The sequence below is a fragment of the Adelges cooleyi genome, unplaced genomic scaffold, assembly GCF_023614345.1.
Source record: "Adelges cooleyi isolate 19-005CV unplaced genomic scaffold, UGA_ACOO_1.1 ACOO_flye_CR_arks_rails_tigmint_CR_PRNA_247, whole genome shotgun sequence".
Lineage (NCBI taxonomy): Eukaryota > Metazoa > Arthropoda > Insecta > Hemiptera > Adelgidae > Adelges > Adelges cooleyi.
The window spans coordinates 13,771,602-13,794,986 of record NW_026095912.1 but is presented as its reverse complement, the minus strand read 5'-3'; the positions used below and the strand labels follow the sequence as shown (position 1 = coordinate 13,794,986).

General features: G+C 36.5%; 3 protein-coding genes across 5 annotated transcripts in view; 2 read left to right on the top strand and 1 right to left on the bottom strand.

Moving 5' to 3' along the window:
* Window positions 1-1,027: 1,027 nt before the first annotated feature.
* Window positions 1,028-1,864, bottom strand: LOC126837208 (uncharacterized). The gene has a single exon (XM_050571030.1). The coding sequence runs from the start codon at window positions 1,862-1,864 to the stop codon at window positions 1,028-1,030; it is 837 nt and encodes a 278-aa protein (XP_050426987.1).
* A 1,319-nt stretch (window positions 1,865-3,183) lies between these two features.
* On the top strand, window positions 3,184-6,925 carry LOC126836677 (uncharacterized). The gene is made up of 2 exons (XM_050570281.1): window positions 3,184-3,408; window positions 5,235-6,925. The coding sequence occupies exons 1-2, from the start codon at window positions 3,277-3,279 to the stop codon at window positions 6,684-6,686; spliced, it is 1,584 nt and encodes a 527-aa protein (XP_050426238.1). The 5' UTR covers window positions 3,184-3,276; the 3' UTR covers window positions 6,687-6,925.
* Window positions 6,926-14,293: 7,368 nt separating this feature from the next.
* The window catches only part of LOC126837240 (filamin-A), a 76,763-nt gene continuing 67,671 nt past the window's right edge, over window positions 14,294-23,385 (top strand). Inside the window, exons 1-2 of one of the 3 annotated variants that reach the window (XM_050571069.1) lie at window positions 14,294-14,558; window positions 22,572-23,058. In XM_050571069.1, coding sequence (XP_050427026.1) covers window positions 22,689-23,058 — 370 coding nt within the window. In that variant the 5' untranslated portion in view covers window positions 14,294-14,558; window positions 22,572-22,688. The remainder of the gene's footprint in view (window positions 14,559-22,571; window positions 23,059-23,385) is intronic. The other 2 variants (XM_050571065.1, XM_050571066.1) reach the window with 2 other exon arrangements.

Sequence of the window (23,385 nt, the reverse complement as noted above, 5' to 3'; positions counted from 1 at the left end):
CCTGCGATTGTTAAATCAAAACAATATTTATAACAAAACTTAATAAAATTAAATGATTTTCACGATTGGTAGTTTAAGTTTGAGATTATTGCTCGAACATGTGGAACGAAAAATTAAATAGCACAAAGGTTGATACTTTGTGAATAAAATTGTTTTACTCAAATTAGTTTTCAGACGGCGTTGACTAACAATTGGGCAATAAGAATCGTTTGTCTTTTTAAATAGGTGGTAAAAATCCTGGCTGGTAAACAAACGGTCACTAGATCTCTAAGAAATCTGATCACTAGACCGAACCTACTTAACACTAACATTTAACATTACTTAACACAATTAAACACATATTATCATTAATTTTCTGTATTATTTTTATAATTAATAATTATTATTTGAGTTAAAGAATAAAAATAATTTTTTTGTAATTATAAAAACCAGACGAGTAGGGCATATTGACGGTACTCAATAGTCAATGTTGAAGATTATTTGAAAAAAGGAAAGGGAAGTTCCTTATAATTTATACTATAAAAATAACAATTAACAATAATAATTTATTTATAAATATTCATAATTTTTATATATAATTATGTAGGTATAGACTAGGGCCCCATACTGAAACGTGCACTTGGCCCCTGTTTCAATAATTCAGGCCCTGCCTAAATGGATGAAACGGTTTATTTATGCGGACTGTATACAAGGTTCCCTTTAAAAATCGAGAAAAACACCTGAAGTATTAACATATTTTTTTATTTACAACTGCGGCAATCTTTTTTACAAATATATGCAAACATTTTTTTAGGAAAATATTTTTATTTGACTTATTTTATGATACACTTGGTACGTAGGTTAATGCATTATTGTATTAAACTATATATGATAATATTTGTACAGACCAAGCGGTCACATCGTGCAGCTGTCTTACCCGCGCTGGCCTCGCCAGACACACGGAAGGCCCGACCCGGAAGGCCACGTTGAGGCCTGCGGATCACTGTCGGCCGCTGGCGCAACGGAAACGATCCACGGCGGACGCCGGTCACGGTTTTGACTTGCTCGCGCTTTCGAACTGCGGCGGTATCCGGTAACTGTTCAACAGGTCGTACAAGTCAGGCTTGACACCGAACGCGTCCAGATCGTCGGGTTGGTCGTCCGCACAGCGCGACGGTCGTCCGTCGTCGTCCGCCGTCGTTTCGACGGTTTTCGCAGTGCTCGGCGTGGACACCGCGGGGGCGGCCGTCCCCGTGCAAGTGGCCGCGTCATCCACATAACCCGCCGTCGTGAGGTCTTCGCCGGTGGGCGCAGCGGCGTCGTTTATCGTCCGCGGCTCCTCGGCCACAACCGTGGTGGACGTGTTGGCCGCCGACTCGTTCGCAGTAGCCGCCGTCGTCTCGGTCGGCGGCGACCACGCCGGCGTGCAGTTGAACTTCTCCAGGAATAAGTCGAAAACGCGCGAAACGATGGCGGCCACCTTGGCGTCGTCGTGGTCGTCGGCCGTCGCGATGGAGCCGTTGTTGATCATCAACATGTAGTGCACGTTGGCGGTGTTGGCCGGCGTGGTCGGCTGTTGGCCGGCGGCCAGCGCGGCCGCTATCTTGCCGGCGCACTCCTCAAAGGTGGTGTCGTTGCAACCGGCTAACGCGTCCGAGATCATTTTGACCATGCGGTCGGGCGTCGTTGGCGTCGCTTTGGCCGTCGCCGCCGCCGCCGTCGCGTTCTCGGCCGCGGCGGCAGCCGCCTCCGTGGTCGTCGAGCACGTTTTCGCGGCCGACCTGTTATCCCGGTCCGGCCTGGTCCTCCATCCGCCCGCCCGCCCGATCAGGCTGTCCGACGCGCTTACCGACAGCAAAAGCAACACGACCAACGCAACTTTCATTGCGGTTGCCCGCGACATTGGTGAAGCCACATTTGGCTGGAAAAAATGGCGGAGAAAAAAACAATTTTAAAGCAATTTTTTTTAATTTTATAGTCTGCGATTTTTCACTTTATATTAATATATGCAGCACTGGTAGTCATGGCTACCGTTTAACGTTTGAAGCAAATTTCGTTTAAAAAAAAAAACATTTATAATATGTGCAGTGAAACTTTTAAAAAAAATAATTACCGCTATATAGTTGTGTGTATAAATTTAAAAAAAAAATTGAAGTTTTAAAGTTTTTTGAGATTTATTGAATCCCAAGCCCCCTTCTGATCTACGCCCTCTATGCTTTTTATATATTTTCTCATCAGATCAACCCACTTTATTGCAGACAACAGTTATTAGTACCTGACTATAAATAATAGTTCTTGAGTATGTCAATTTCTTTACCAACAACCACGAGCAGAATGGTTTGTATGTGTATTCTATTAAGTTAAGTCGCTCTAAAACTGTATTGAACTAATAACAGTTTTTTTATACGCTTAAGTTTAAGTTAAACAAAGCTAGTACAGTGAGGTGGGGGCATAGTTGGGACGGGGAGGTCGCAGGTCTACAGGAATTAACAATGCAATGAAAATATTTTCATTACCTGTTGATTCACTCACACATAACAATACTTGGAATTTGACTATAGTCAAAGGGTAATTTTCCCCTTATTGGGGGTTTTCCTTAATAATAAAAAAAATTTTAATACATATTTTTCAGAAATCTTATAGTTCCATTCTAGATCCACCTTTGGTCTAGTTTTCGGACCTAAACCCCTAATATATACTAATATCTAAGAAGGAATTTGAATGTAACTGATAAACCACAACCGGTTAGTAAGTTTTTTTTTGATATATTTTTTCTATTCACATTTTATTATTTGTCTGTTTATATTATACATGTTACTACTATTTTGTACTATGTCATTTAAAATTTTGTCTGTTAAGGCATTAATGGGGAAATTATTATGATAAAAAATTTGAAGTTCAAAACTACATCATCATAGACTCGCATCATTAAAAAAAATATCTTGCTTATTTACACCTAAAAAAAAAGAAACTGACAAAATAATATTCGAACCGATCAAATATTAGATAGAATAGAATATCAACATTATTATTAAGTGAAGTATTTAAATTATAATAAAGCGTATTGTTTTAACTTTGAAAAATATGGATACTACTGTAACAACTAAACAAATAAAATACCAACATAACACAATATTATGATCAACGTGTTTTACACAGGCACTACTGTTTAAAATGTTGTTATTGTACTTAGGCAAAGCCACTTGTACACGCCTTAGTATTATGTGGAAAAAAAAAACAACGTCATGCTTTTGGTAAAATAACATTTTCGAACGTTGTGATCACATACATTCGTGAATGTTTTTTCGTTGTACAAAGTTTAGTACAAGTAGCAGCGAAACGATGATTTGCAAAACTATAATTATATGTTTACTTTGTTTTACCGTTAGTGTAAATGCACTTCTCGGTTTGGGCAATTCCTCGGTACAGGTATGGATAAACAATTGCTATTTAATAAAAAAAAAAAAAAAAAACGAAAAAAACTCAACTTGACGTTTAAGCTTCGCTTGTCTTTGTTCGATCGTCGAGTCGTAACAGTTTGGATTTCCGTTGAACAGATCAATGGACAGATTTAAAGTAACAACCATCGTTTGAGCGCTGTCGTTATTGATCTTATTTTATACGTCTAAATTACAATGGGCGAAATTTTCAAATATACATAATATTTTGTCCCAACCGTCCGAGTTATGGTTTTGGATCGGCCGCCATATTGAAACCGTGCAACTTACCGGGAACCACTCAATATGTTCCTGGGTTTAATTTATAATTGAATTTTATTTTTCCATAACGTTTTTATACAATGCGATATCGATTTATCACAATTTTTGTTGTTGTTACCCCCCTCCCAACTTAGTATTTTTTTATTTTTTTTTGTAGCAACTTTTGAAACTTAAATGGCAATGCATACATTTCGTTTATTTTTTTAATGTATGTACTAAACATTTTTACTGGTCTGTAACCAGTTTTGGATAACTATTTTTGAAGTTATTGAAGTTTCAAGTTCAGAGCAGGAGGAAAGGTGGAGTGCAGTATTATGTTTACCCGCGCGCGTTTCCCAACCACACTTCCCCTCCCATCCTAACTTTTAAACTCTTATAACTTCAAAAAACTGGTTATCCAAAACTGTTTATCGACCAGTCGAAATTTGTAGTACATTATTGTTAATTTAAAAAGTTAATAAAAAAAACGAAAGAGCATTTTCATGTCTCGTTGAAGTACCGAATAAATATAGATTAGTTGTGGAATTATAATTAAAAAAAAAAAAATTACATGGAGCTACCAGTTACAGCATAAGCCAAGGAGATTAAAAAATTATGTACAATCATGTTTCTGGCTAAAATTGTAGTGTTTATTATCTGGCCAAAAGTAACTTAACATAGTTTAATTTATAGGGAATTAAACTATTTTGAATTTATTATTTAGTTCTAATTTGAACGTTGAACGTTCAACATAGCTCTTATCTCTTATCTTCTATATCTTACCTCTATCCCCTACCCACTATCTCCCGTCCCTATCACTCACCCCTATCTCCTGTCCCCAACCCCAACCCTATCCCACCTCCACCCCTTATCTCCTACCCCTATCTCCTGTCCCCAACCCATCTCCGTGTGGTAACGCTTTTTTCGGTTATTTGCCATAGCTAATTCCACCCCTTTCCCATTCCCACCTCATCTTCAACCCCATTTCTTTTTTGGTAACGCATTTTTCGTTACAATATTTTCGTTATAATATTTTCGTTACAATATTTTCGGTTATGTGCCAGAGCTAAGACATGAAAATGTCAATATATATATTACCATTTAAGTTTCAAAAGTTGCGACTAAATTTCGCGTGCTACAACACACAATTAAAAAAAAAAAGTTTTTCAGCCGAGTCTGCATTCACGAAGGAGCATTTTCATGTCTCGTTGAAGTACCGAATAAATTTAGAGTAGTGATGGAATTATAGATAGTGATATAATATATTAAGAAGCAGTTACAAGCTAGTATATTAAAACATCAGGATCCTGGCTAATATTGTAGTGTTTAATATCTGGCTTAAAACAATTCATAGATAATTTGGGCCCTTAGCTATTTTGAATTTATCATTTAGTTCTAATTTGAACGTTGAACGTACAACATATCTCTTATCCCCTACCCCACCCCTATCTCCTACCCCTATATCCCACCCCCTATCTCCTACCCCTATATCCTACCCCCTATCTCATATCTCTTACCCCTCAGCATGTGTATTAAAGGCTTTCTATATGCTTACAGCGAATTCCCAAATGGAAACTGGCCACCGACTTGGAAGAAGTATTTGAGGACAAGCAATTCGTAAGGTTGTTGAGCTCCATGGACACGTTGGACTATGATTATATCATTGAGATCGGCGAGGAAGACGTCGAGTTGCTTTCGAAGGAGTGCCACACCGACGACGGCTGCCTCGAGGAAAAAAGCAAGTCGGTGAAAAAGTATCACTCCAAAGTGCAAGGGCTCCAGTGCGTGAACGCGATAATCATCGAGTCATTTTGGACACAAGTGGAAGGTCTAAGGCGGGAGTTAGGAACGGATCTCCCCAGAGAATTGTTCCAGACTAAAGTTACCGATCACATGTCGGTATTGACGCACATGTTGTCCGTGATGTACTTGGCGAAATGGGCGCCTCAGCCGTGGCAAATAAAAACGCTGACCTTCTTTACCGGCCTGGTTTCTCCGGACCTTGTGGGCAATTTCTTAAGGAAATTCAAAGAAGCTCATGCCCAGGTGGAGGCCCAGTTGGATGCGTACATTGCGAAATGTCGCCTTGACGGTTATTTGCATACCTCCAGGCTATACTCCTCGGACAACATCCCGGACTTTTACGCGGGCAATCTGTTTGCCAACAGTGTCAAGTTCGAATACGCCTACAACAAAGCGCATCTGTTCACCGTGGAAAACCTAATGTTATCGCATTTGCACCGTGGCGGTAATGGCGGCGGCGGCGGCGGCGGCGTCGAAGATCTCATGGACATTGATATGTTGGATCCCAGCTCGGTGCAGGATCAAGGGTACCAAGGGGGACCGTTTGGAGCCGGTCCCCTGGTGCAGTTCGGCGTGGAATGGTCCCGGACGAATTCGCGCTTGCTCAAACTGGAGAAATTGATCGGCGGAAAGGAACATCAAACGTGGCTAATGAACCCGGTCGAAAACCGGGACTACCACGTGTTGCTGCTGAAGTGCGTCCGGCTGAGGTTGATGTACCACGCGTGGCTGCACGCTGCCGTTTTCTGCGCCGTCAAGTCGGGAAGCGTCGCCCTTGAAGAGCGCCTGCCACAGAGTTGGTCCCGGCTGGAGGGTCCGCTGAAGCACGCCGTACGGTTCCTGGTTCCCCGGCACTGCGATCCTTTCTGGATACTGCTGCGGGCCATGATGGACGACTTTGACCACTTGGACGCCGTTGAACTCCAATTCATCGAAGGGCTGATGAGAATCCATTTGGTGGAAGCCGTTGGCAATTTGGGCGTCGGCGACAAGCAACAGGTGGACGTGGGTTTGCAAACGATTTTCACCCGGGAAAACTACAAAACCAACATCGAAGGCGTGGTCGCGGCAAACGTCCAACAGCTTCAGGCGTACACCGAAAGTTTAACACAAGTCTTCGGACCACTCAACGGTACATTTATCAGCATGTACGCGAACCACGACACATGGTATACGCGTGCAGAATTCAAATCGCTAAAAGAATAGGTGTAAATTACTATTTGTACTCATTTCCGTGGCTTGTCCGCATTCTCCTCTCGACGGTTTTTGTATAATTCAACCGTGTTACCCAAGCAAAATTTATCACACTGTATTATAGTACGGTAATTCATATAATCTGAAAAAATCTGTCATTCATAATTATTACTGTTCTTTGTTTTATGATTATCATTAGTTTTATAAGGTGTGTGTGTGTTTTAGGAAATTTATTACAGATTAAACAATTAATTAATGTGTCTATTATTATTCTTGTATTAACTATACTCAGTTGTACCGTAATAATATAGTAACTATTTGAATTGAAGATTTATTTTCTGTATCTATTTATTATGTTTGGATTTATAGTTGCCACTTTCTTCCTATACACAGGTTTTTAATAACACAATTTGGCCTCCTTCGCACTATAATTTTAGATATGCATTTGTTCAACATTTTTATATTAAAAACGATCAGTTTATATCAATTGCAAGCAAGGATCTATTCAAGCAAGCTATTCTAAGTCATAGTAGAGAAACATTTAGAAGTAAAAATAATGAAAATAATAATTTCTCATCACTGGTAAATTTGTTCCCATAACTCATTAGTGAACAAGACACTTTATATGAATTAGAAAAATATCTAGTATTAAATTTGGGAAATTGTTGTGTAAAACTAATGTCAAAACTTACTGAATTTGAAACTAATGACAAACGCATAAGAACAGAAAATGATAGGTCTTTCTGAAAAAGTGTACTAGACAATTTAGAGTTACATGAAGCAGATGTTATTCGCTTTATACATATATGGTCAACATCAGACAGTCAATGGACATTAAAATTGGTTCAACATGGGATCAAGCTGGAAATTTTCATATTCAGTAAACTCAATATAATGTTGTAAAAAGTGGTTTTGTAACATCACAAAGAACTCCTCGGCTAGAATACTCTTCCGATGGAGTTGTGGTAGATAACTCAAACATACCTACCGAATTACTTGAAATTAGATGTCCTTTCAAAGGTAAAAATTTTAATATAGTAGACTTAAAGGCCCAGAAGGAGAATATCAACTTAAAGAGAAGCGTACATATTATGCCCAAGTACAGTTGGACATGATTATGTTAAATGTAGAACAATGCAGTAAATCTGAAAATTATTTTGTAATAAAATATGTAAAGTTAAATATTAATTACCGTATTAAAATATTATTTAATTAAAAAACTATTTATTTTGAACATGTAATGTTACATAAAATTTGCATTTTAAATAATGATCATAAATAACATTATTTTCAAATTTTATAATCTTACACTATAGTAGTTGTTTGCATTTTTTATTTTAAAATTTAGACACAATATTATTTTAAAAGAGTTTTTGAATATATTTTTAAGATATATAAAAATAACTAGTGGTGTATGTTATTTTAGTTTATTTTTATTGTGCAAGAAAACCATCATAGTATACCAAATAATTTTTTTCAATATTTAACTAAACTAGGAATTTAATTTTCCAGGAGAAAATTAGGATTTTTTAAGTTGCAAATGCCGCTAATAATCCATCTACCATGATTGCATTACTACCATATCCATCATTTCAATCAAGTTACTTTGTTGGAAGCTCTATCCGCATGAGGCTTATTAAAAAATATTACTAGTCCAGTAGGGTATACTCCGATAAGAAATTTAAGGGTGAAGTTTCACTTGTAAAACTATCGTACAATTTTATTCTGCACGAGAGGCAAGGTAATGATATCAGTCCTGTTTTCGCGGCCATATTTTAAGTGACTACAGCGCTCCTAGTGTTATCAGCGCTTATTATCTCTTACTAGCTGATTAGTTTGATAATAATCTCTTATCACTCATCGTGGGATAATTTCTTTCCTCTTATCACCTAGGCCCACTCGGTCGCCTCAAACCAAATTTCTTGTAATTTTTTTTTATTAGCAATCGGTTTTTACAACCAAGATGCGTCCTGTGCGATAATAGCTGAAATAATATTGTTATGTACGACGGTTGTCGTGACGATAACCACCGCCAATGCGCTGACCGAGACACGGCATGTTTGCAATCGTTTTGTTAACGTTGTTTTTCGTCATTTTGTTTTTAACATTTTCGTGTTGTTTTTGCCCAAATGTTATGGACTGTTTGGACATTCTTATTTGGGGTCATAGACGTCGACATGTTCGCTTTATCAGAGGAGCCTGATCTGTCGTGGCAGACACCAGAACTGGATGACGACAATTGGTCACCGACGACACAGCTGCCACAGTCGGTCAAAAGCTATAATTCCAGGCCCAAGCGCATATCGGACCCCATGCCGGTCGTGGAAGTGTCGGACGCCGACCACGAGAACAAGTATCCGTTCATTGTCGGCATAAAAACCATGCAAGACAATTTCAGAGGAGGAATGCAGAGAGTGGCGTGCGCCGGAACCGTGGTCTCTGAGCATCTCATAATGACTACGGCTCAGTGCGTAGCATACGCCAAAAGCATTAAAGTACATAACACATGGGTTAAAAACACTGGCATTGCCTACATAATTCTTCCTTTAGACACGACCTTGTACACCTTGTAGAGCGACAAACTTCTCGAGTTAGCCTCAGGTAGAAACAGGTTCAAAGTATTGAGCAAACGGTCCGGCCCAATCGGTCTGATGTCACAGGTGACATTTATCTTGTCACCACAACTTCCACCCTCGCCACCTTCCAAACAACAATCGAATGACTTCTTTTTCATTTCTCCAATATTTATCTTAATTTGTAGAAACCTTGCACTAAAACATTACAAAAGTGAATCTTTCGTGTCACTGCGAACCCCACTGATATCCCTAAGGATTTTTCAAAGGTACTCTAAAGAATCCCCACTGATTGTCCTGCATGTCTCCCGATCCAATATTTCTTAAAAAAATTGTGCTCAGTAAGCTTTCTTCACAGGAAAACCACCACCCATCTCAAATAGTAGATGCAAACTACTTTCCCCGTACTGCTCCCCTAATTCGACAGACTACGAATACGGATACGGCTAATTAGGACAACTTGTGGTAAAATCCTGTAGGAATCCCGGTGCTATTAAGAATTATGTTTGCACTGTATGATACTATGAAAATTTGTAATGAAAGTTTTGTCTACGGTGTGTTGTCTACTTTAGATTTATCCGAAGTTGTTCACCATGTTCGACACCGAAAGCGGAGCGAAGAAAAATTTCATTAATGTGACTCTCCAAACGACAAGCCAGAAAATTATGCCAAATCCAATATTTTTCGGCAGCCGTTTGTTGCCCGACTACTCGTGGATAAACGAATTCACCACCCCGTCGAAAAGGGACAGATTCGGTAGGAAGTATAACGTGGCACTCGTGTACGTTGACGAACCGATTTTGGAAAACATTACGTTTCCAATAATCGGCACCGAACCGGCAAAATACTTTGAACATGCGCCGGAGTCTTTGCCGTACAAAATATTTGGCTTCTGCAACGAAAAGACAAGAGTTGATAGTAACAAGACCTCCAACAGGGAGGGAGTCATCAGACTGCAAATGGCTGATGTGCCGATTATGCATCGGTGTAACGATTATATTGCTCGTGTTAAGGATTATTGGTACGGATGCATAGATTCTCATAAATCTGTAGAAAAACAATTATCATACTACTTATTTATATAATACAATTATTTTTGCTTAATTGCCTTAGGATGGACAACTACATATGTACACCGAATGCCACTGGCATATGCGAAGGTGATGAAGGAGGACCCGTTTTCATCACAACCACTTTAGATAAAGGCAGTAAGCAGTAACAACGTTTTAAATGTTATACTTTATCATTTTCCCGCTATTAGCCCAACTTTCAAACTTTCTATTACTATTGTGCAATTGTCTCGTGTATTTTTATGCGCACCTAATCTAGCCAAATTTTTTCTCACCACATTTCTCCAACTTTTTCATCCTACATCTTTGTGTTTAATTATTTTAAAAGTCCTCTCACTTCTTCTAACATGTCTCGACCATCATCCAAATCTTTTTATCATTTTTCACGTTATCACAACTTTGAAATTTCGCCATCTACGTTTATTTTTACCCCATCCGACCAAGTTACTTCACACACCATTGTCATATTTTAATATACTTCTATTTTCCTTTCGCATTAAAAATAACACGTCGTTTCGGTAATAAGAAACGCTTTTTGTATTTTTTTCCCACCATCCGACGTAATCTTAATCTAATGTTTTGGCCTCACAACAATAGAATTAAATATTAATATACACCGCACATAGGTTTCCACCCCTATAGTAGGGTTATTTGTGGCAGGGCGTTCTCAGTAATGCGGCGTGTAAAAAATTGACTACGCTCAACAATGACGCAACAGCGATTTACAAATTCATTATTATTTTGCATAGAGAGAGATTTATAACTAATACTGTTAATAACGAAAATGGTATTGGACAGATTTTCAGTTACCAATAAAGCTAGAAAAATTGATCTTAATTTATAAACTAAAAATGTATACCCCTATATTATTATGTGCAGCAGGTGTATGTTTGTGGTGTGTACGGATGTTGATTTTTTTATACTGATACGATTATTTTTTTTATTTCCTGTCGTATTTCAGCTATATTTATTTGTAGGACTAACCCCACCCCCCCCCCCCCCCGATACTTTAGACCTAGTTGCGCCGCCAGTGCGCCTGCGCAGACAGGAGCAACATGTTTTGTATTCTGCGCGGGCGCGTTCTTTCGCTGGACAGAGTATATTATTAGTCATGCGATAAGGCTCTGGTGATAGGCTGATAATAAGCCCTGTCAATTGACGAATTAGAAATGTGACGACGGTTTCAAACGTGATATTCAACGGTTTTCTGCGAAACGGAGAATATAGTTGAGGTTTTTTGTTCACAGTTAAACGCTCCAATGCGACTAAGGGCACGTCGGACGCTAAGGGACCGTCGGACGCTAAGGGTAAGAAGCCGGAAGAGAAGCCGGCACAGCCGCCGGCCAAGCCGCCCGCACAGCCGCCGGCCAAACCGCCGGCATCAACGGCGGCACCAAAGAAGTCAGCACTAGTAGCGCCGCCGCCGCCACCGGACCCGCAAGGAGACGCGACAACGACGGCAAAGCCGGCGGAAACGCCGAAAGAGACGGAAAAGCCACCGCCGGCGGAAACGCCGAAAGCGACGGAAAAGCCGAAAGAGCCGGGGGGGAGTCCAGCGCCGGCGGGACAGACGACAAAGAAACCGGGCAACACCACCACCAGGGGGGCGATAGGTCAAAAGGTGACGGGCACCAGGAAACCCCCGCCGGAGGGCCCCGTCATGGTGGCCATGGTGTCGTACTTGCAAAACGACGGCCGCCGCGGCAACATACGGGCGCTGATTTTCACGTACCCGTACAGGTACTGGGTGGACGCGGTCATCTACGCGTCGCTCATGACCACCCCGGGGCCGGTGACTTGCGTCAACGCCACTGGCTCGTCCACCAAGAAGATGAAGCGAACGACCACGGCTGTCGTGCCGATGCCCAATCAGTACTACGACAACTCCGATTACCGGTCGATTAATTGGTTGCCCTACAAGTGCGGCGACGCCACTCGGCCACTCGGGCTGCCGGCCGTCCTGCTGCCGGTGACGGTCGTTGTGGCCATAATTGCTTATTGACCACGACGTTGTGACGCCGCAATCCACAACGTTCCGGTCGAAGCCAAAGCTCCTCCCGTAAGCTCCCAGGATGCTTTTAAACCGACAAGAGAAAAGATGTTCAGTTTTTATTTTTATTGTATTTGTCCGTAAAGAATTGTTTCTTCAACTAAAAGAAAAACTCCTTTTATTTGCACTCGATCGAATGGTTTGTTTCTTGAACCACCAATATATTGTATATAAAGGCCATTCATTTAGGGTGAACCAACAGCCTACGACAATACTCCCATTTCACAGGCCCGAAGTTAGGTATATTCAAAATCTCTCAACACAATAAAGACTCGAGTTGACGACTTACTGCTGTTGAAAGCATTTTCTGGCGCACCTACAAAAGTTTTTTTCTTTTCAGCAGAAAAGCTTACTATTTTATCTGCGATAGCCCTAAGTCCGATTTTCCCATTGGATATAAGAAAACTTCATAGATTTATTGAAATAACCATAAAAAAAATATAAAAACAAATACGCTTGTAACTATTTTAAAAACGAAAATCAATCCTTAAGCCGGCTTCGAGGACAATTGGAGTAGAATGGTAGGTATGTTTTAAACCGATGTGTTTGCTAAAAATTATTAGCGATTGTTGGGCATTGTGTATGAGAGATGCAACGAAAATAGAAGGAGATGAAAAGATATAACGGCGAGGTGGACGAATGAAAAGAGTATAAATAAGGTATCTGGTTTTGAAGTTGGATTAATATTTTAGCACACATGACTAATGGAAAAATAATTGTACGTTATGTGTTGATGAGTATCAATACCTCCTATAAAATGCATTATGCTTTTTATACTTTACAATGCCAATAATTACAAATTAGAAATAAGAGCCGAAACGATAGTAGTATTTCCTATACTAAACAGTTTGTATTCTTGCATAGAAGATTTCTTTATTAAGTAAAACAACCTCGACGCCTCTGAAGGACAAACAAGTATGGCGTTGGTCATGAAGCTTATGCTCTGGACCGATCGTTAATATTATAATAGGTACAGATTACTTGTAGCAGATGGCTCGTTTGACAGAAAATGAGAAATGCAGTTTTGAAGTTTTATTTTGGGCGTAAGACATATGATTACAGTCCACCGTTCACCTCGTCGACGGCATTTAAACGGCAATAACTCAAAAAGCAATTATTCAAAACCGATTAGCTACCAGCAGTTATTCGCATTATGTCATTCGGCCTTTATTAGTTATGGTTGAATATATTATTAAGCTTTTAGCTGTCTGGCTTTTAAAAATGAACCTTGTAAATCATCAGTTTAGTGTTATTCCTATTATGTTTTTAGACCCAAAGCGATATAAAGAAATCTTCGAAAAACATCAAGAAAGAATATTAAAGTGAACTTTAAATAAGACATTTTTTTTTTTGTAACTTTAAGAGCTTTTTGTGAATAGGAAAAAAAACAAAACGCAAAGTGAGTTTCAGAACTTTATCCGATTCAGTTGATTGAAATTTTCACTATTCCAGTTTCGCACAGACGGTTTTATGGACACCGCGTTTGTCCTCTGTGCGTTTAGTGATTCACAATATGCGCATGGTACCGTACATTCTATATTTTCCATGTCATTGTGTACAGTAAAACAAAACTGTGGCGTTTCGCGACCATATTAGGCAGCGTCGTCGGACCGAGGTTGTCGCCGTGGTTGGAAATATATACGGATATCGGGGTCAAGTCCACCGAAGAGACCTGGCTTTGGCGGTTGATGTCTCGTCCTTCTCCCCCGCGGCACAGTCGTAGGCCTCGGATAGAATTCAATTTTTTGAATTGTGCACAAACGAGAGTGAGTGAGTGTGAGAGAGCTACAGAAACATTAGCCGTTTTTTCGGAGTTCGGCTTGTATTATATTATTTCTGTCCCGACCAAAACCACCGCCACGCCACCGCCGAGGATATTTATTTTTATCCAACGCGGCCGACTCGTCGACGGGCTGTGCCTTCAGTCAGAACACACACTCGGCCGTGGTGCGATCAACAGTGAAAACAATATTGTGTTTTTACATCATCTTCGTGCCGTGCCGGACTTGACACGATTTTCCAAAAAAATCGAGAAAATTCCGGGAAAAAACGTTCAAATTTTTGTTTTGTTTGCGAAAGTTTTCACCGTCGTTCGGTTCGATATGATCGGCAAACCTCCGTCGGCCGCTGCTCCGTGGGCTTAACAACGCGTTTGTAACAACTCATACCGGACCCGTATAATAATATATAGGTACGTGATCCTACCGATGTTGTATTAAGACTACACATTAAAAAGAAAAACCTCCTTAATCCACAAACAGGGTGTACCAGAAACAAACGTCTACGCGACGGTACTGCGTGGGCGGCCCGGAGAAAAGATTTTTTCTATCGAAAATGAAAAATAAACAATACCACGGGGGATTCCCGGTAAAATTCTCTCATAACAAAACGGGTCATTCGGGTTTTCCCAAAACTTGGTCGTTTTCAACGGTATTTATGACTTGGCGTGACACGTGTATTAGTTCGAACGTTATTCAGAAATTTTCGCGGAATAGGTTATTTTGTTATTTTTATGGATATTTAACAAACGAACCAGGAAAACCCTGAGTTGATATATCGACTGCCCCGACGAAAAGGGTCGCATCTTGTTTTTTGCGACTTTTCAGGATGAACCAAACAAACATTCAAATTTTAATTCTTATTCTGTTTTTAACATATCAGTTAGAAAATTGTAACCAAAAAATGTATCCAAATTTTCAAACTGATATGTTAAAAACAGAATAAGAATTTGAATTTGAATGTTTGTTGGGTTCATCCTGAAAAGTCGCAAAAAACAAGATACGACCCTTTTCGTTGGGGCAGTCGATATATAAGTCCTGTATATATATATATATATTTGGAATTTTACTACTAGAAAATTGTTTTTTTCAACCTAAATGCAAAACTAATTAGCGGCTGCGTTTTACAGTTGATTTTTTCCATACTTCACGCTCTAGTTTTTAAAAAAAATAATATTATCTTGATTCTCCTTCATGCCCTTTAATAAATTAATTCACGTTATGTGTACTATACGGTGTTGATTGTTTTTTTTCGCAGTTTATTACCTATTGTATTACTGTTTTGTTTTTCAAAATAATTTTTACAATCTATACAATATGTTCAGTACAATAAGTAAATGAGTTAATAATAACAATATGAAAGTACATAGCTTGAATGGCATGATGATCCGTTGGCCACAATTTTTACTTAGTTATTATACCATAAAAATGAGTTTTGTCAGTTCGTATAAATTATAAATAAATAAATTTAACAAAAAAATACAACAAATCTATTCTTATATCCCCTAACCTAACCTAACCTATTAAAATTTTTTCTTTTAAGTACTTTAAAGGTAGTTTTTTAACATAATATATGGCCCTTTATCGCAGCTATTGATGTACGACGGTGAGCAGATAGCCCAAAAGAAAAAACCTCCCAAAAAAATTAGACATGACACCTTTTTGAAATTGACCAATGAATTTGTATTATGACAACAGTATAAACTTTATTTATGTTTTGTTCGGTTATCATTAAGCACTATTTAAATTCATATTAAACAGTTAAGTTTTAATTAACTGAAAAATCGATAACAGTATTTAAACTTGTGTTTTTCTTAAATTTCCAATATTTATTATTATAAACACTACCTACTGGTACATTTGCTCGATTTTAGTTCTCCGAGGTAATTATTGAGTGTATCACATATCATGCCTAACGTAATACACATATCTAAGCATATTTTTGGGACGATAAAAATGTTTAGCCATGTTTAAAAAACTATACATTTTTTTTCTGACAAGAAAATAGAATTTTTTAATTAAAAAAAAAAATGTAGGTTCAGTCTCACATTGTAACCAAATAAAAATGTATTTTTGAAGTTAATTTTTCGATAAAAATCTGCCTTAAAGGATTTCGGAGTTAAGATTAAACATATAAAAGTAGCTTAACCGACATTAAAATTTGTATTTTTTCAAATTTATAACAATTTAAGTACTTATCGTCTTGACACGTTAACGTTACCTAATTCGAATATATTGTAGAGTAAATTTGTAAATTTTTTCAATATATTTTTGAAGTGAACAAAAAGGGAGATTTTAACATTTTAACCATTTTTTACCTTTTTTTTTTATTATTATCCAAACAATGGTACACAGTTATTTGTTGTTTGACTTGCTTTTCCAATACGGTATGTACTCATTAAAGATTTTACAATGCCTATAGTTAACGCTTGTTTGAAATCATTCCAAAAACTCGGCAACTGAATTTTTAATAATAATAATAATATGTTATGAGGTGACGACAAATTTAGAGAAATAGTTAAAATATCGACTACACCGTTTAAACGTATGAGTCACGCGAGACCTGACCTACATCTGTTATGTTTTTTTTTTTTACATTGGCTTTTGCACTATTGGAGACCGTTCGTTATTAGCACACACATTCCTTAGTCCTAAATTTTCAACTTAAAGTAATTATTGTCCAAAACTGGTTATCGACCAGTGAAAATGTACAGCACATTTTTCTCGGCCTAAAAAATTACCTTTCTATAGCTTAAATTGTTTCTGTTTAACCGTACTTTTGCTCGGCAGACGTGTATGAGACAATGAGAAAACATTTTACTTGAAAATGATCTATCCCGTTAAGTTTAGGTAATAAATTGTATAAAACCTAAGTGTAACGCGTTAATTAATTATTGCAACGGCGATGATGATGATAATAATAATGGTAATATGATTACCGTGTTATTTGTCTGATTATCATGAGATTAATTAGTTGAACATTGAACACAGATGAACCGTACTCCGTATAAGGTAAACGTTGTTGTTGTTGTTGTTGTTGTTCGAATGTACCGAACAAGGACGCATACTTAAACCCATACGGTTAAGTTTACATTTTGAAAATGGGAAAACTTAGCCGATCGGTATAATATCGTTATGGTGTAAATTATTATACAGAGTGATCATTTTATCGTGACCCACCAAAAGTCTCATAGGGTGTAATAAGAAATTAATTTTTTTTCCACAGTATTTCTATTATATGTGATGTAAATTTTTCAATATTTTTCTTTGTTTTCACTTCCATCCCAAATTAGTTATTTTTATATCGACTTTTGAAACTCGATTGGTACGGTATATATTTTATTAACTATTTAATGTGTGTGGAAAATGCCAAACATTATAAATTGGTCGCAACGACCAATAAGAAGGGTTATTGTTGCACTGAGACCGTTAAAAAACCATAAGGCTCGTTATTTTTAAGCGTGAAAACGACCACTTACATTATACATAATAATAAACACATATCATATACTTAGACATATGTATATATACATTACCAGCGGCTCTGTATTAGAGGTACTTATGGACTTTTTTTTTTTTTTTATTGACAGCTGATCCGAACGAGGCATAACCATGAACGGACATAATATTATTATATTATCACGGTTTTGAATAATATTAAGTGTTTCTGTTTAGGAATTGTCAAGTACGCGTGCCCATACATACCACCATACATGGACAATAATAATAGCATTACACGCGCCGGTCATGAATGCATGACGGCTACTTTATAATATTATAACGTTGGCAATATACAAGGTGATCATATAAATATAATACGTTTTGGAGGAGGGAAAAAAAAGAAAAAAAAATTTAAAAAAAAATTGTTATCACATTGTATAACAACACTATGAAGAAAAAAAATTATATTTCATATTAATGAGATATTGAGTGGTTCACGACGATCCATGTTGGGTGATCCATTAAACGGGCGCAAGACACTTGATGATTTAACATACATAACACATTGTATGTGATTATATTCTATACCTAATCTAAAAACATTCCTCGATAGGAAAAACGTACCTATTATTATTGTAAATTAATTTAAATCTTGTAAAAAATGTACAATTATAATTCAAACTATTTTTATATTATTATGAAAACTAGCAAATATTATTTTATAAATTCACATGTAGATTTTTTAAACTCTATTGAAATTAATAAAAATGCAATACCTAGTAAGTTGAAGTTACTATACAATTTTGTACTATTAGATTTCTTCTTACTTCGATGCAGTATTTTTTTTAAAATTAATAACTATTGTTGGACAATAAAATTATCGAATTTTTCCTAGAAATCGTTGGGAAAATACTCAAAAATATGTATAACCCATTTGTTAATGAACATTTTACTTATTTAGACATAGTGGACACTATTGTTAGCAGTGAACAAATAAGAGAAAACATCATCAGCCCTATCATCCCCAGAAGGGGTAAGACAATTTTTTATTTATTCGGTTATTTCTAATTGTAGTTTTAGAAATGGGTATCTTAAGTATAGGCCTAGTATAATTCAAAAAATTTGATTTTATTAAACAAATACCGTCGGCAAGGCGGTAACGTTCCAAACATTTTGATGCACCATATTTAGCTGTTGTAATAATATTCAATTCATTGTGTGTAATGAGATCCGAGAACCTGTCTTCGAAGGCAGGCACTTCTCATTACATCGGACCTATTAGGTATGTATGGTTCGTGTGTACTGTAAAATACACCTAATGGCCGTCAATGATGGAAGTCACGTTGTATGATATCACCAGATGACGTGCCCAGGTCTTATGTAGGTATCTACCTAACAGCTAATAAGTATGGTTCGTTGAATGTCAATGATTCCAAGTGTAAAGTTTAACTACTGGTTCTCCATAGGAAATTATTACTATATTATATCTATTTTCATTAGGTAGCGATAAATATTCACGACGGGTCGTCCTTGTAATAACATAAATTAAACATATAATATTAATATAGCTTAAAATATGAATTTCGTTACGGTGTACGACGTTATCAGAGAACGTGTTAGAGCCAATTGGTTAATTGAACATGTTGTTGTTATGTTCACAATAGCGGTACAATGTTGTTAAACGTTATTATTGATGTTAAAAAAATAATATATAATTAATAAAAATACCTAAAATAGGTGCATGTAATGTATTCCGTCTAACGAGCTTCAACGAAACACCGTTCAAAGTTTTATCTATATATATAAAAATAAAAGTATACCCACTCAACCCACTGACCATTGAATTGTTTTCACTTTGATTTTCATTTTTAATAAACCTTGGACTTTGGTTCTAATCCGTTTATTATTAATATTAAAAAATATAAAATAAACAAAATTAAGTGGCCAAGAATTTCGATAACGTCTTATACTAATTAAAATATGAAGATTTTAACTGAAACAAAATTGTATTCAAATAACCAACGCAATTTTGTAATATTCAAAACATTCTGTTTATTTATTCGTTGTTCGAGTATATTATATTGTAAATATGCGTTATTCCAACGATATCGCACTGAATTATTCATGAATGGAAATGGGATGGAAAAAAGAGTCAATATATGCCACATTAAAACGAAAAATTCTTTTCCACTCACTTATTCAAACAACTATTAGTTATTCTAATGACATTCAAATCTGATTACACCAAAGAACAACACGTGTAACACAATTATCTAAACGACTACCGCGGTTCTCTTTGAGAGTGAAATGATGTGTGGTAAAAAACATGTGTGCGTGGAAAATACCTTTTTTATTATCTAATTATTATTCTAATAAATGTGATAAATCATTTTATAATAATATTATTCATTTCACATAATATCTACTACTATTATGATGTATAATCGATTTCATAAAAATGAGCAGACACTACAAAGAGGTTTTTGCTCGAAATGATGGCAGCCATACGATTTTAATTAATTTTTGTTTTTGTTTTTTTATTACGATTGCATTTACATTCGGGTGAGATCCACCAGCTCAATTAAATTAATTTATATTTTTGGCACAACATTAGACAAACGCCGAAAAGACAAAAACCCTAGGCTATACTTTCACCGCCCACACTCGGCTCGCTAAGTACGCCCGTGCATTTGAAAATAATAATTCTACTCACATGCAACCGTCGAGTACTAATCCCTAAGGAGTGAAAATCTGGGCGCCGGCCAAACCGTCTAATCTAAGTAGAGTGGTCCAAAATAAAAATGGGCTTTTTTTTATATAATGTGTATATAGTACTTAAAGTTAAACGGTTTAAAACCAAGTTTCGCCCAATTTTAAGCTCAACAAAGAGCGTTTTGGTACTTAAAATTCAATCTGTTGTCAACATGTGGTCTGTGGGTATATACATGTTGTAGACTGTTTTTAATTTTTTTTTTTTTTAATGATCTCGTTATAACAGCTATAAAAAGATAAAAAAATCCGCAATTTTTTTATAATATGTTTGTATGCGATGACAATTTTTCTGATACCTGTTGACAATTGCTATTTCCGGTATAGTTTTCAGACGCTAAAATATTTAATAAGAAGAGTAACACATAATTTAAGTGCATTTTTAGATCACTAAAATCGTGTATAAATTTATACTTCGGTTGTTTGAAACTTAAATGGTAAAAAGCATGTATTACTTAATGCGATCAGATATTGTGTAACAATCTACATAATATAGTAACTCAAATTTATGAAAAATGTTACTTAACATTTAAGTGATCTTTTAATATCCTAAAACAATTTTTTTTTTAATTTTCAAGTAGCTAAAAATTAAAAACAAATTAAACATTTTATAAAATTTCACTAAATTGAACACTTGAACAAAAATATGTTATGCTAGTTCTAAAATACGAAATTTGAATAAATTCAAACTCTTACAGCTCCTAGTAAAAATAAGTCTCCATTACCAAAATATTACTAAATGTTCAATTCACGTATAAGTAAGTGCTGAACAGATTTCAGAATTTTCAGTTTAAACCCTTAAAAGTTATAGGCTCTTAAATATAGCACTTTTTAGAAAAAATACCAAACTTTGATGTTACTTATACAATATATAAAAAAAAATTTGAAACATTTACCTTAAATTCCTAATTTGTGGAAATTTGAGATCACATTATACTTTGAAAAAAAAATTCTATTGTTAATTAAACCCTATGAGATATCGAGTGGTTCACGATAAAACGATCACTCTGTATAATAAGTCATATATTTTAAGTCTTTAGAGCGCGTCATACAACATTTATTTTGGGTAAGACTTGTTTAAAAAGATATTCTAGAGTTTAAAGATACCTGTTCAAAGTCTTATAACTCATTTCCAATTACAAATTTATCAAAAATCGCCCATGACAAAGTTTAGAAAGCGTTTATCTGTAAGTGTTTATACAATTGTAGTTTTCCTATAAAAAGTGTTTTTATTCAAGACTAGTTATCGACCGGTCAACATTTTCATTACATTATTCTCAATATTCAGAAAGTTAACGAAATGTGTGCGTTACCAATAAAATTTGATGTAACAATAATTAGTTTTGGAGGAACATATCTACAAATTTGTAAAAAATGGAGATCACATTGTAACAAAAAAATGTAATTTCTCATTAAACCCTAAGAGATATCGAGTGGTTCACATACATAACACATTGTACGTGATTATATTCTATAATCTAAAAACATTCCTCGATAGGAAAAACGTACCTATTATTATTATAAATTAATTTAAAACGTGTAAAAAATGTAATTCTAATTCAAGCTATTTTTTTTTATCATTTTTTGTTATTATGAAAACTAGCAAATATTATTTTATAAATTCATGTAGGTTATTTAAATTTTATTGAAATTAATAAAAATGCAATACCCAGTAAGCAGAAGTACCTATACAATTTTGTACTATTCGATTTTTTCTTACTTCGATGCAGGATTTTTTTATAAAATTAGTAACTATTGTTGGACAACACAATTATCGAATATTTCGTAGATTTTTTTGGAAAAATACTCAAAAATATGTATAACCCATTTATTAATGAACATTTTACTTCTCATTTCGATTCCCGAGTAGTATATTGTAATATGTCGCGTGTAACGGTTTCATTTTTAGTTACATTACCGAGAGCTATAATTTCAAAAAAATCATGTAATTTCGCTTGGGATGTTCTTTAGACATAGCGTAGGCACTATTTCAAGCAGTGGACAATAATTAAGAAAACATCATCGGCCCAGAAAGAGTGGTTCACGATAAAAATATGATCACATGATACGTGTATCGTGTATCACAATACACGATCACCCCGTATTACAACGTATGCGATCGGCGATGCACGTGCATTGCATTTAAATAACAACACCATTAAACTGCATACGGGGATATGCATCGGATTTATTTGGTTTTTTTTTTTTTTTTGCAGGTGCAATCCGACAGAGGGCGCTTGTCGTTTCGGTCGTCCGGCCGTAGTGCGGTCCGACAACAGCGGTTGTTGTTTTTTCTATATATATATATATTTTTTTTATTTGAATAAACCGGTATGTCGGTGGCGGTGGCGGCGGCGGCGGCCGAACCGGACGGATACGTTGACGGCGGCGGCGGCGGCAGTCAGGAGGACGACATGGGAGCCGCCGAACGGGACTTGGCCGAGGACGCGCGCTGGAAGCTCATCCAGCAGAACACGTTCACGCGATGGGCCAACGAGCACCTGAAAACCGCGGACAAGTCCATCGGCAACCTGGAAACGGACCTGAGCGACGGGCTCAGGCTGATCACGCTGATCGAGGTGCTCAGCGGCAAGCGGCTGCCCAAGCACAACAAGCGGCCCACGTTCCGGTCGCAGAAGCTGGAGAACGTGTCGGTGGCCCTCAAGTTTCTGGACGACGAGAACATCAAGTTGGTCAACATCGGTGAGTGTTTGCATTTTTTTTTTTTTTTGGTACAAAAGCCTTTGTTAAGTCAACAACTGCTACAAGAACAGTATGAAGATAGGTCTGATAGGGTGATTATAATAGTATATTTTATTAAAAAATTCAAAAAACTGATTTCACAATTTTGCCCAATTACAAATTTTGACCTCCAAATGAAAAAAATTGTAATTTTTTTTTACATATTTTGGGTAATAACAAACCAATATTATTTTTAATTAATTTAATTTATCAACAAACGACTCGTTTTAATTGAAGTATAATTTTTTCGTACCAACAATTTTGTTTTATTTTGAAAATAATTTTTTG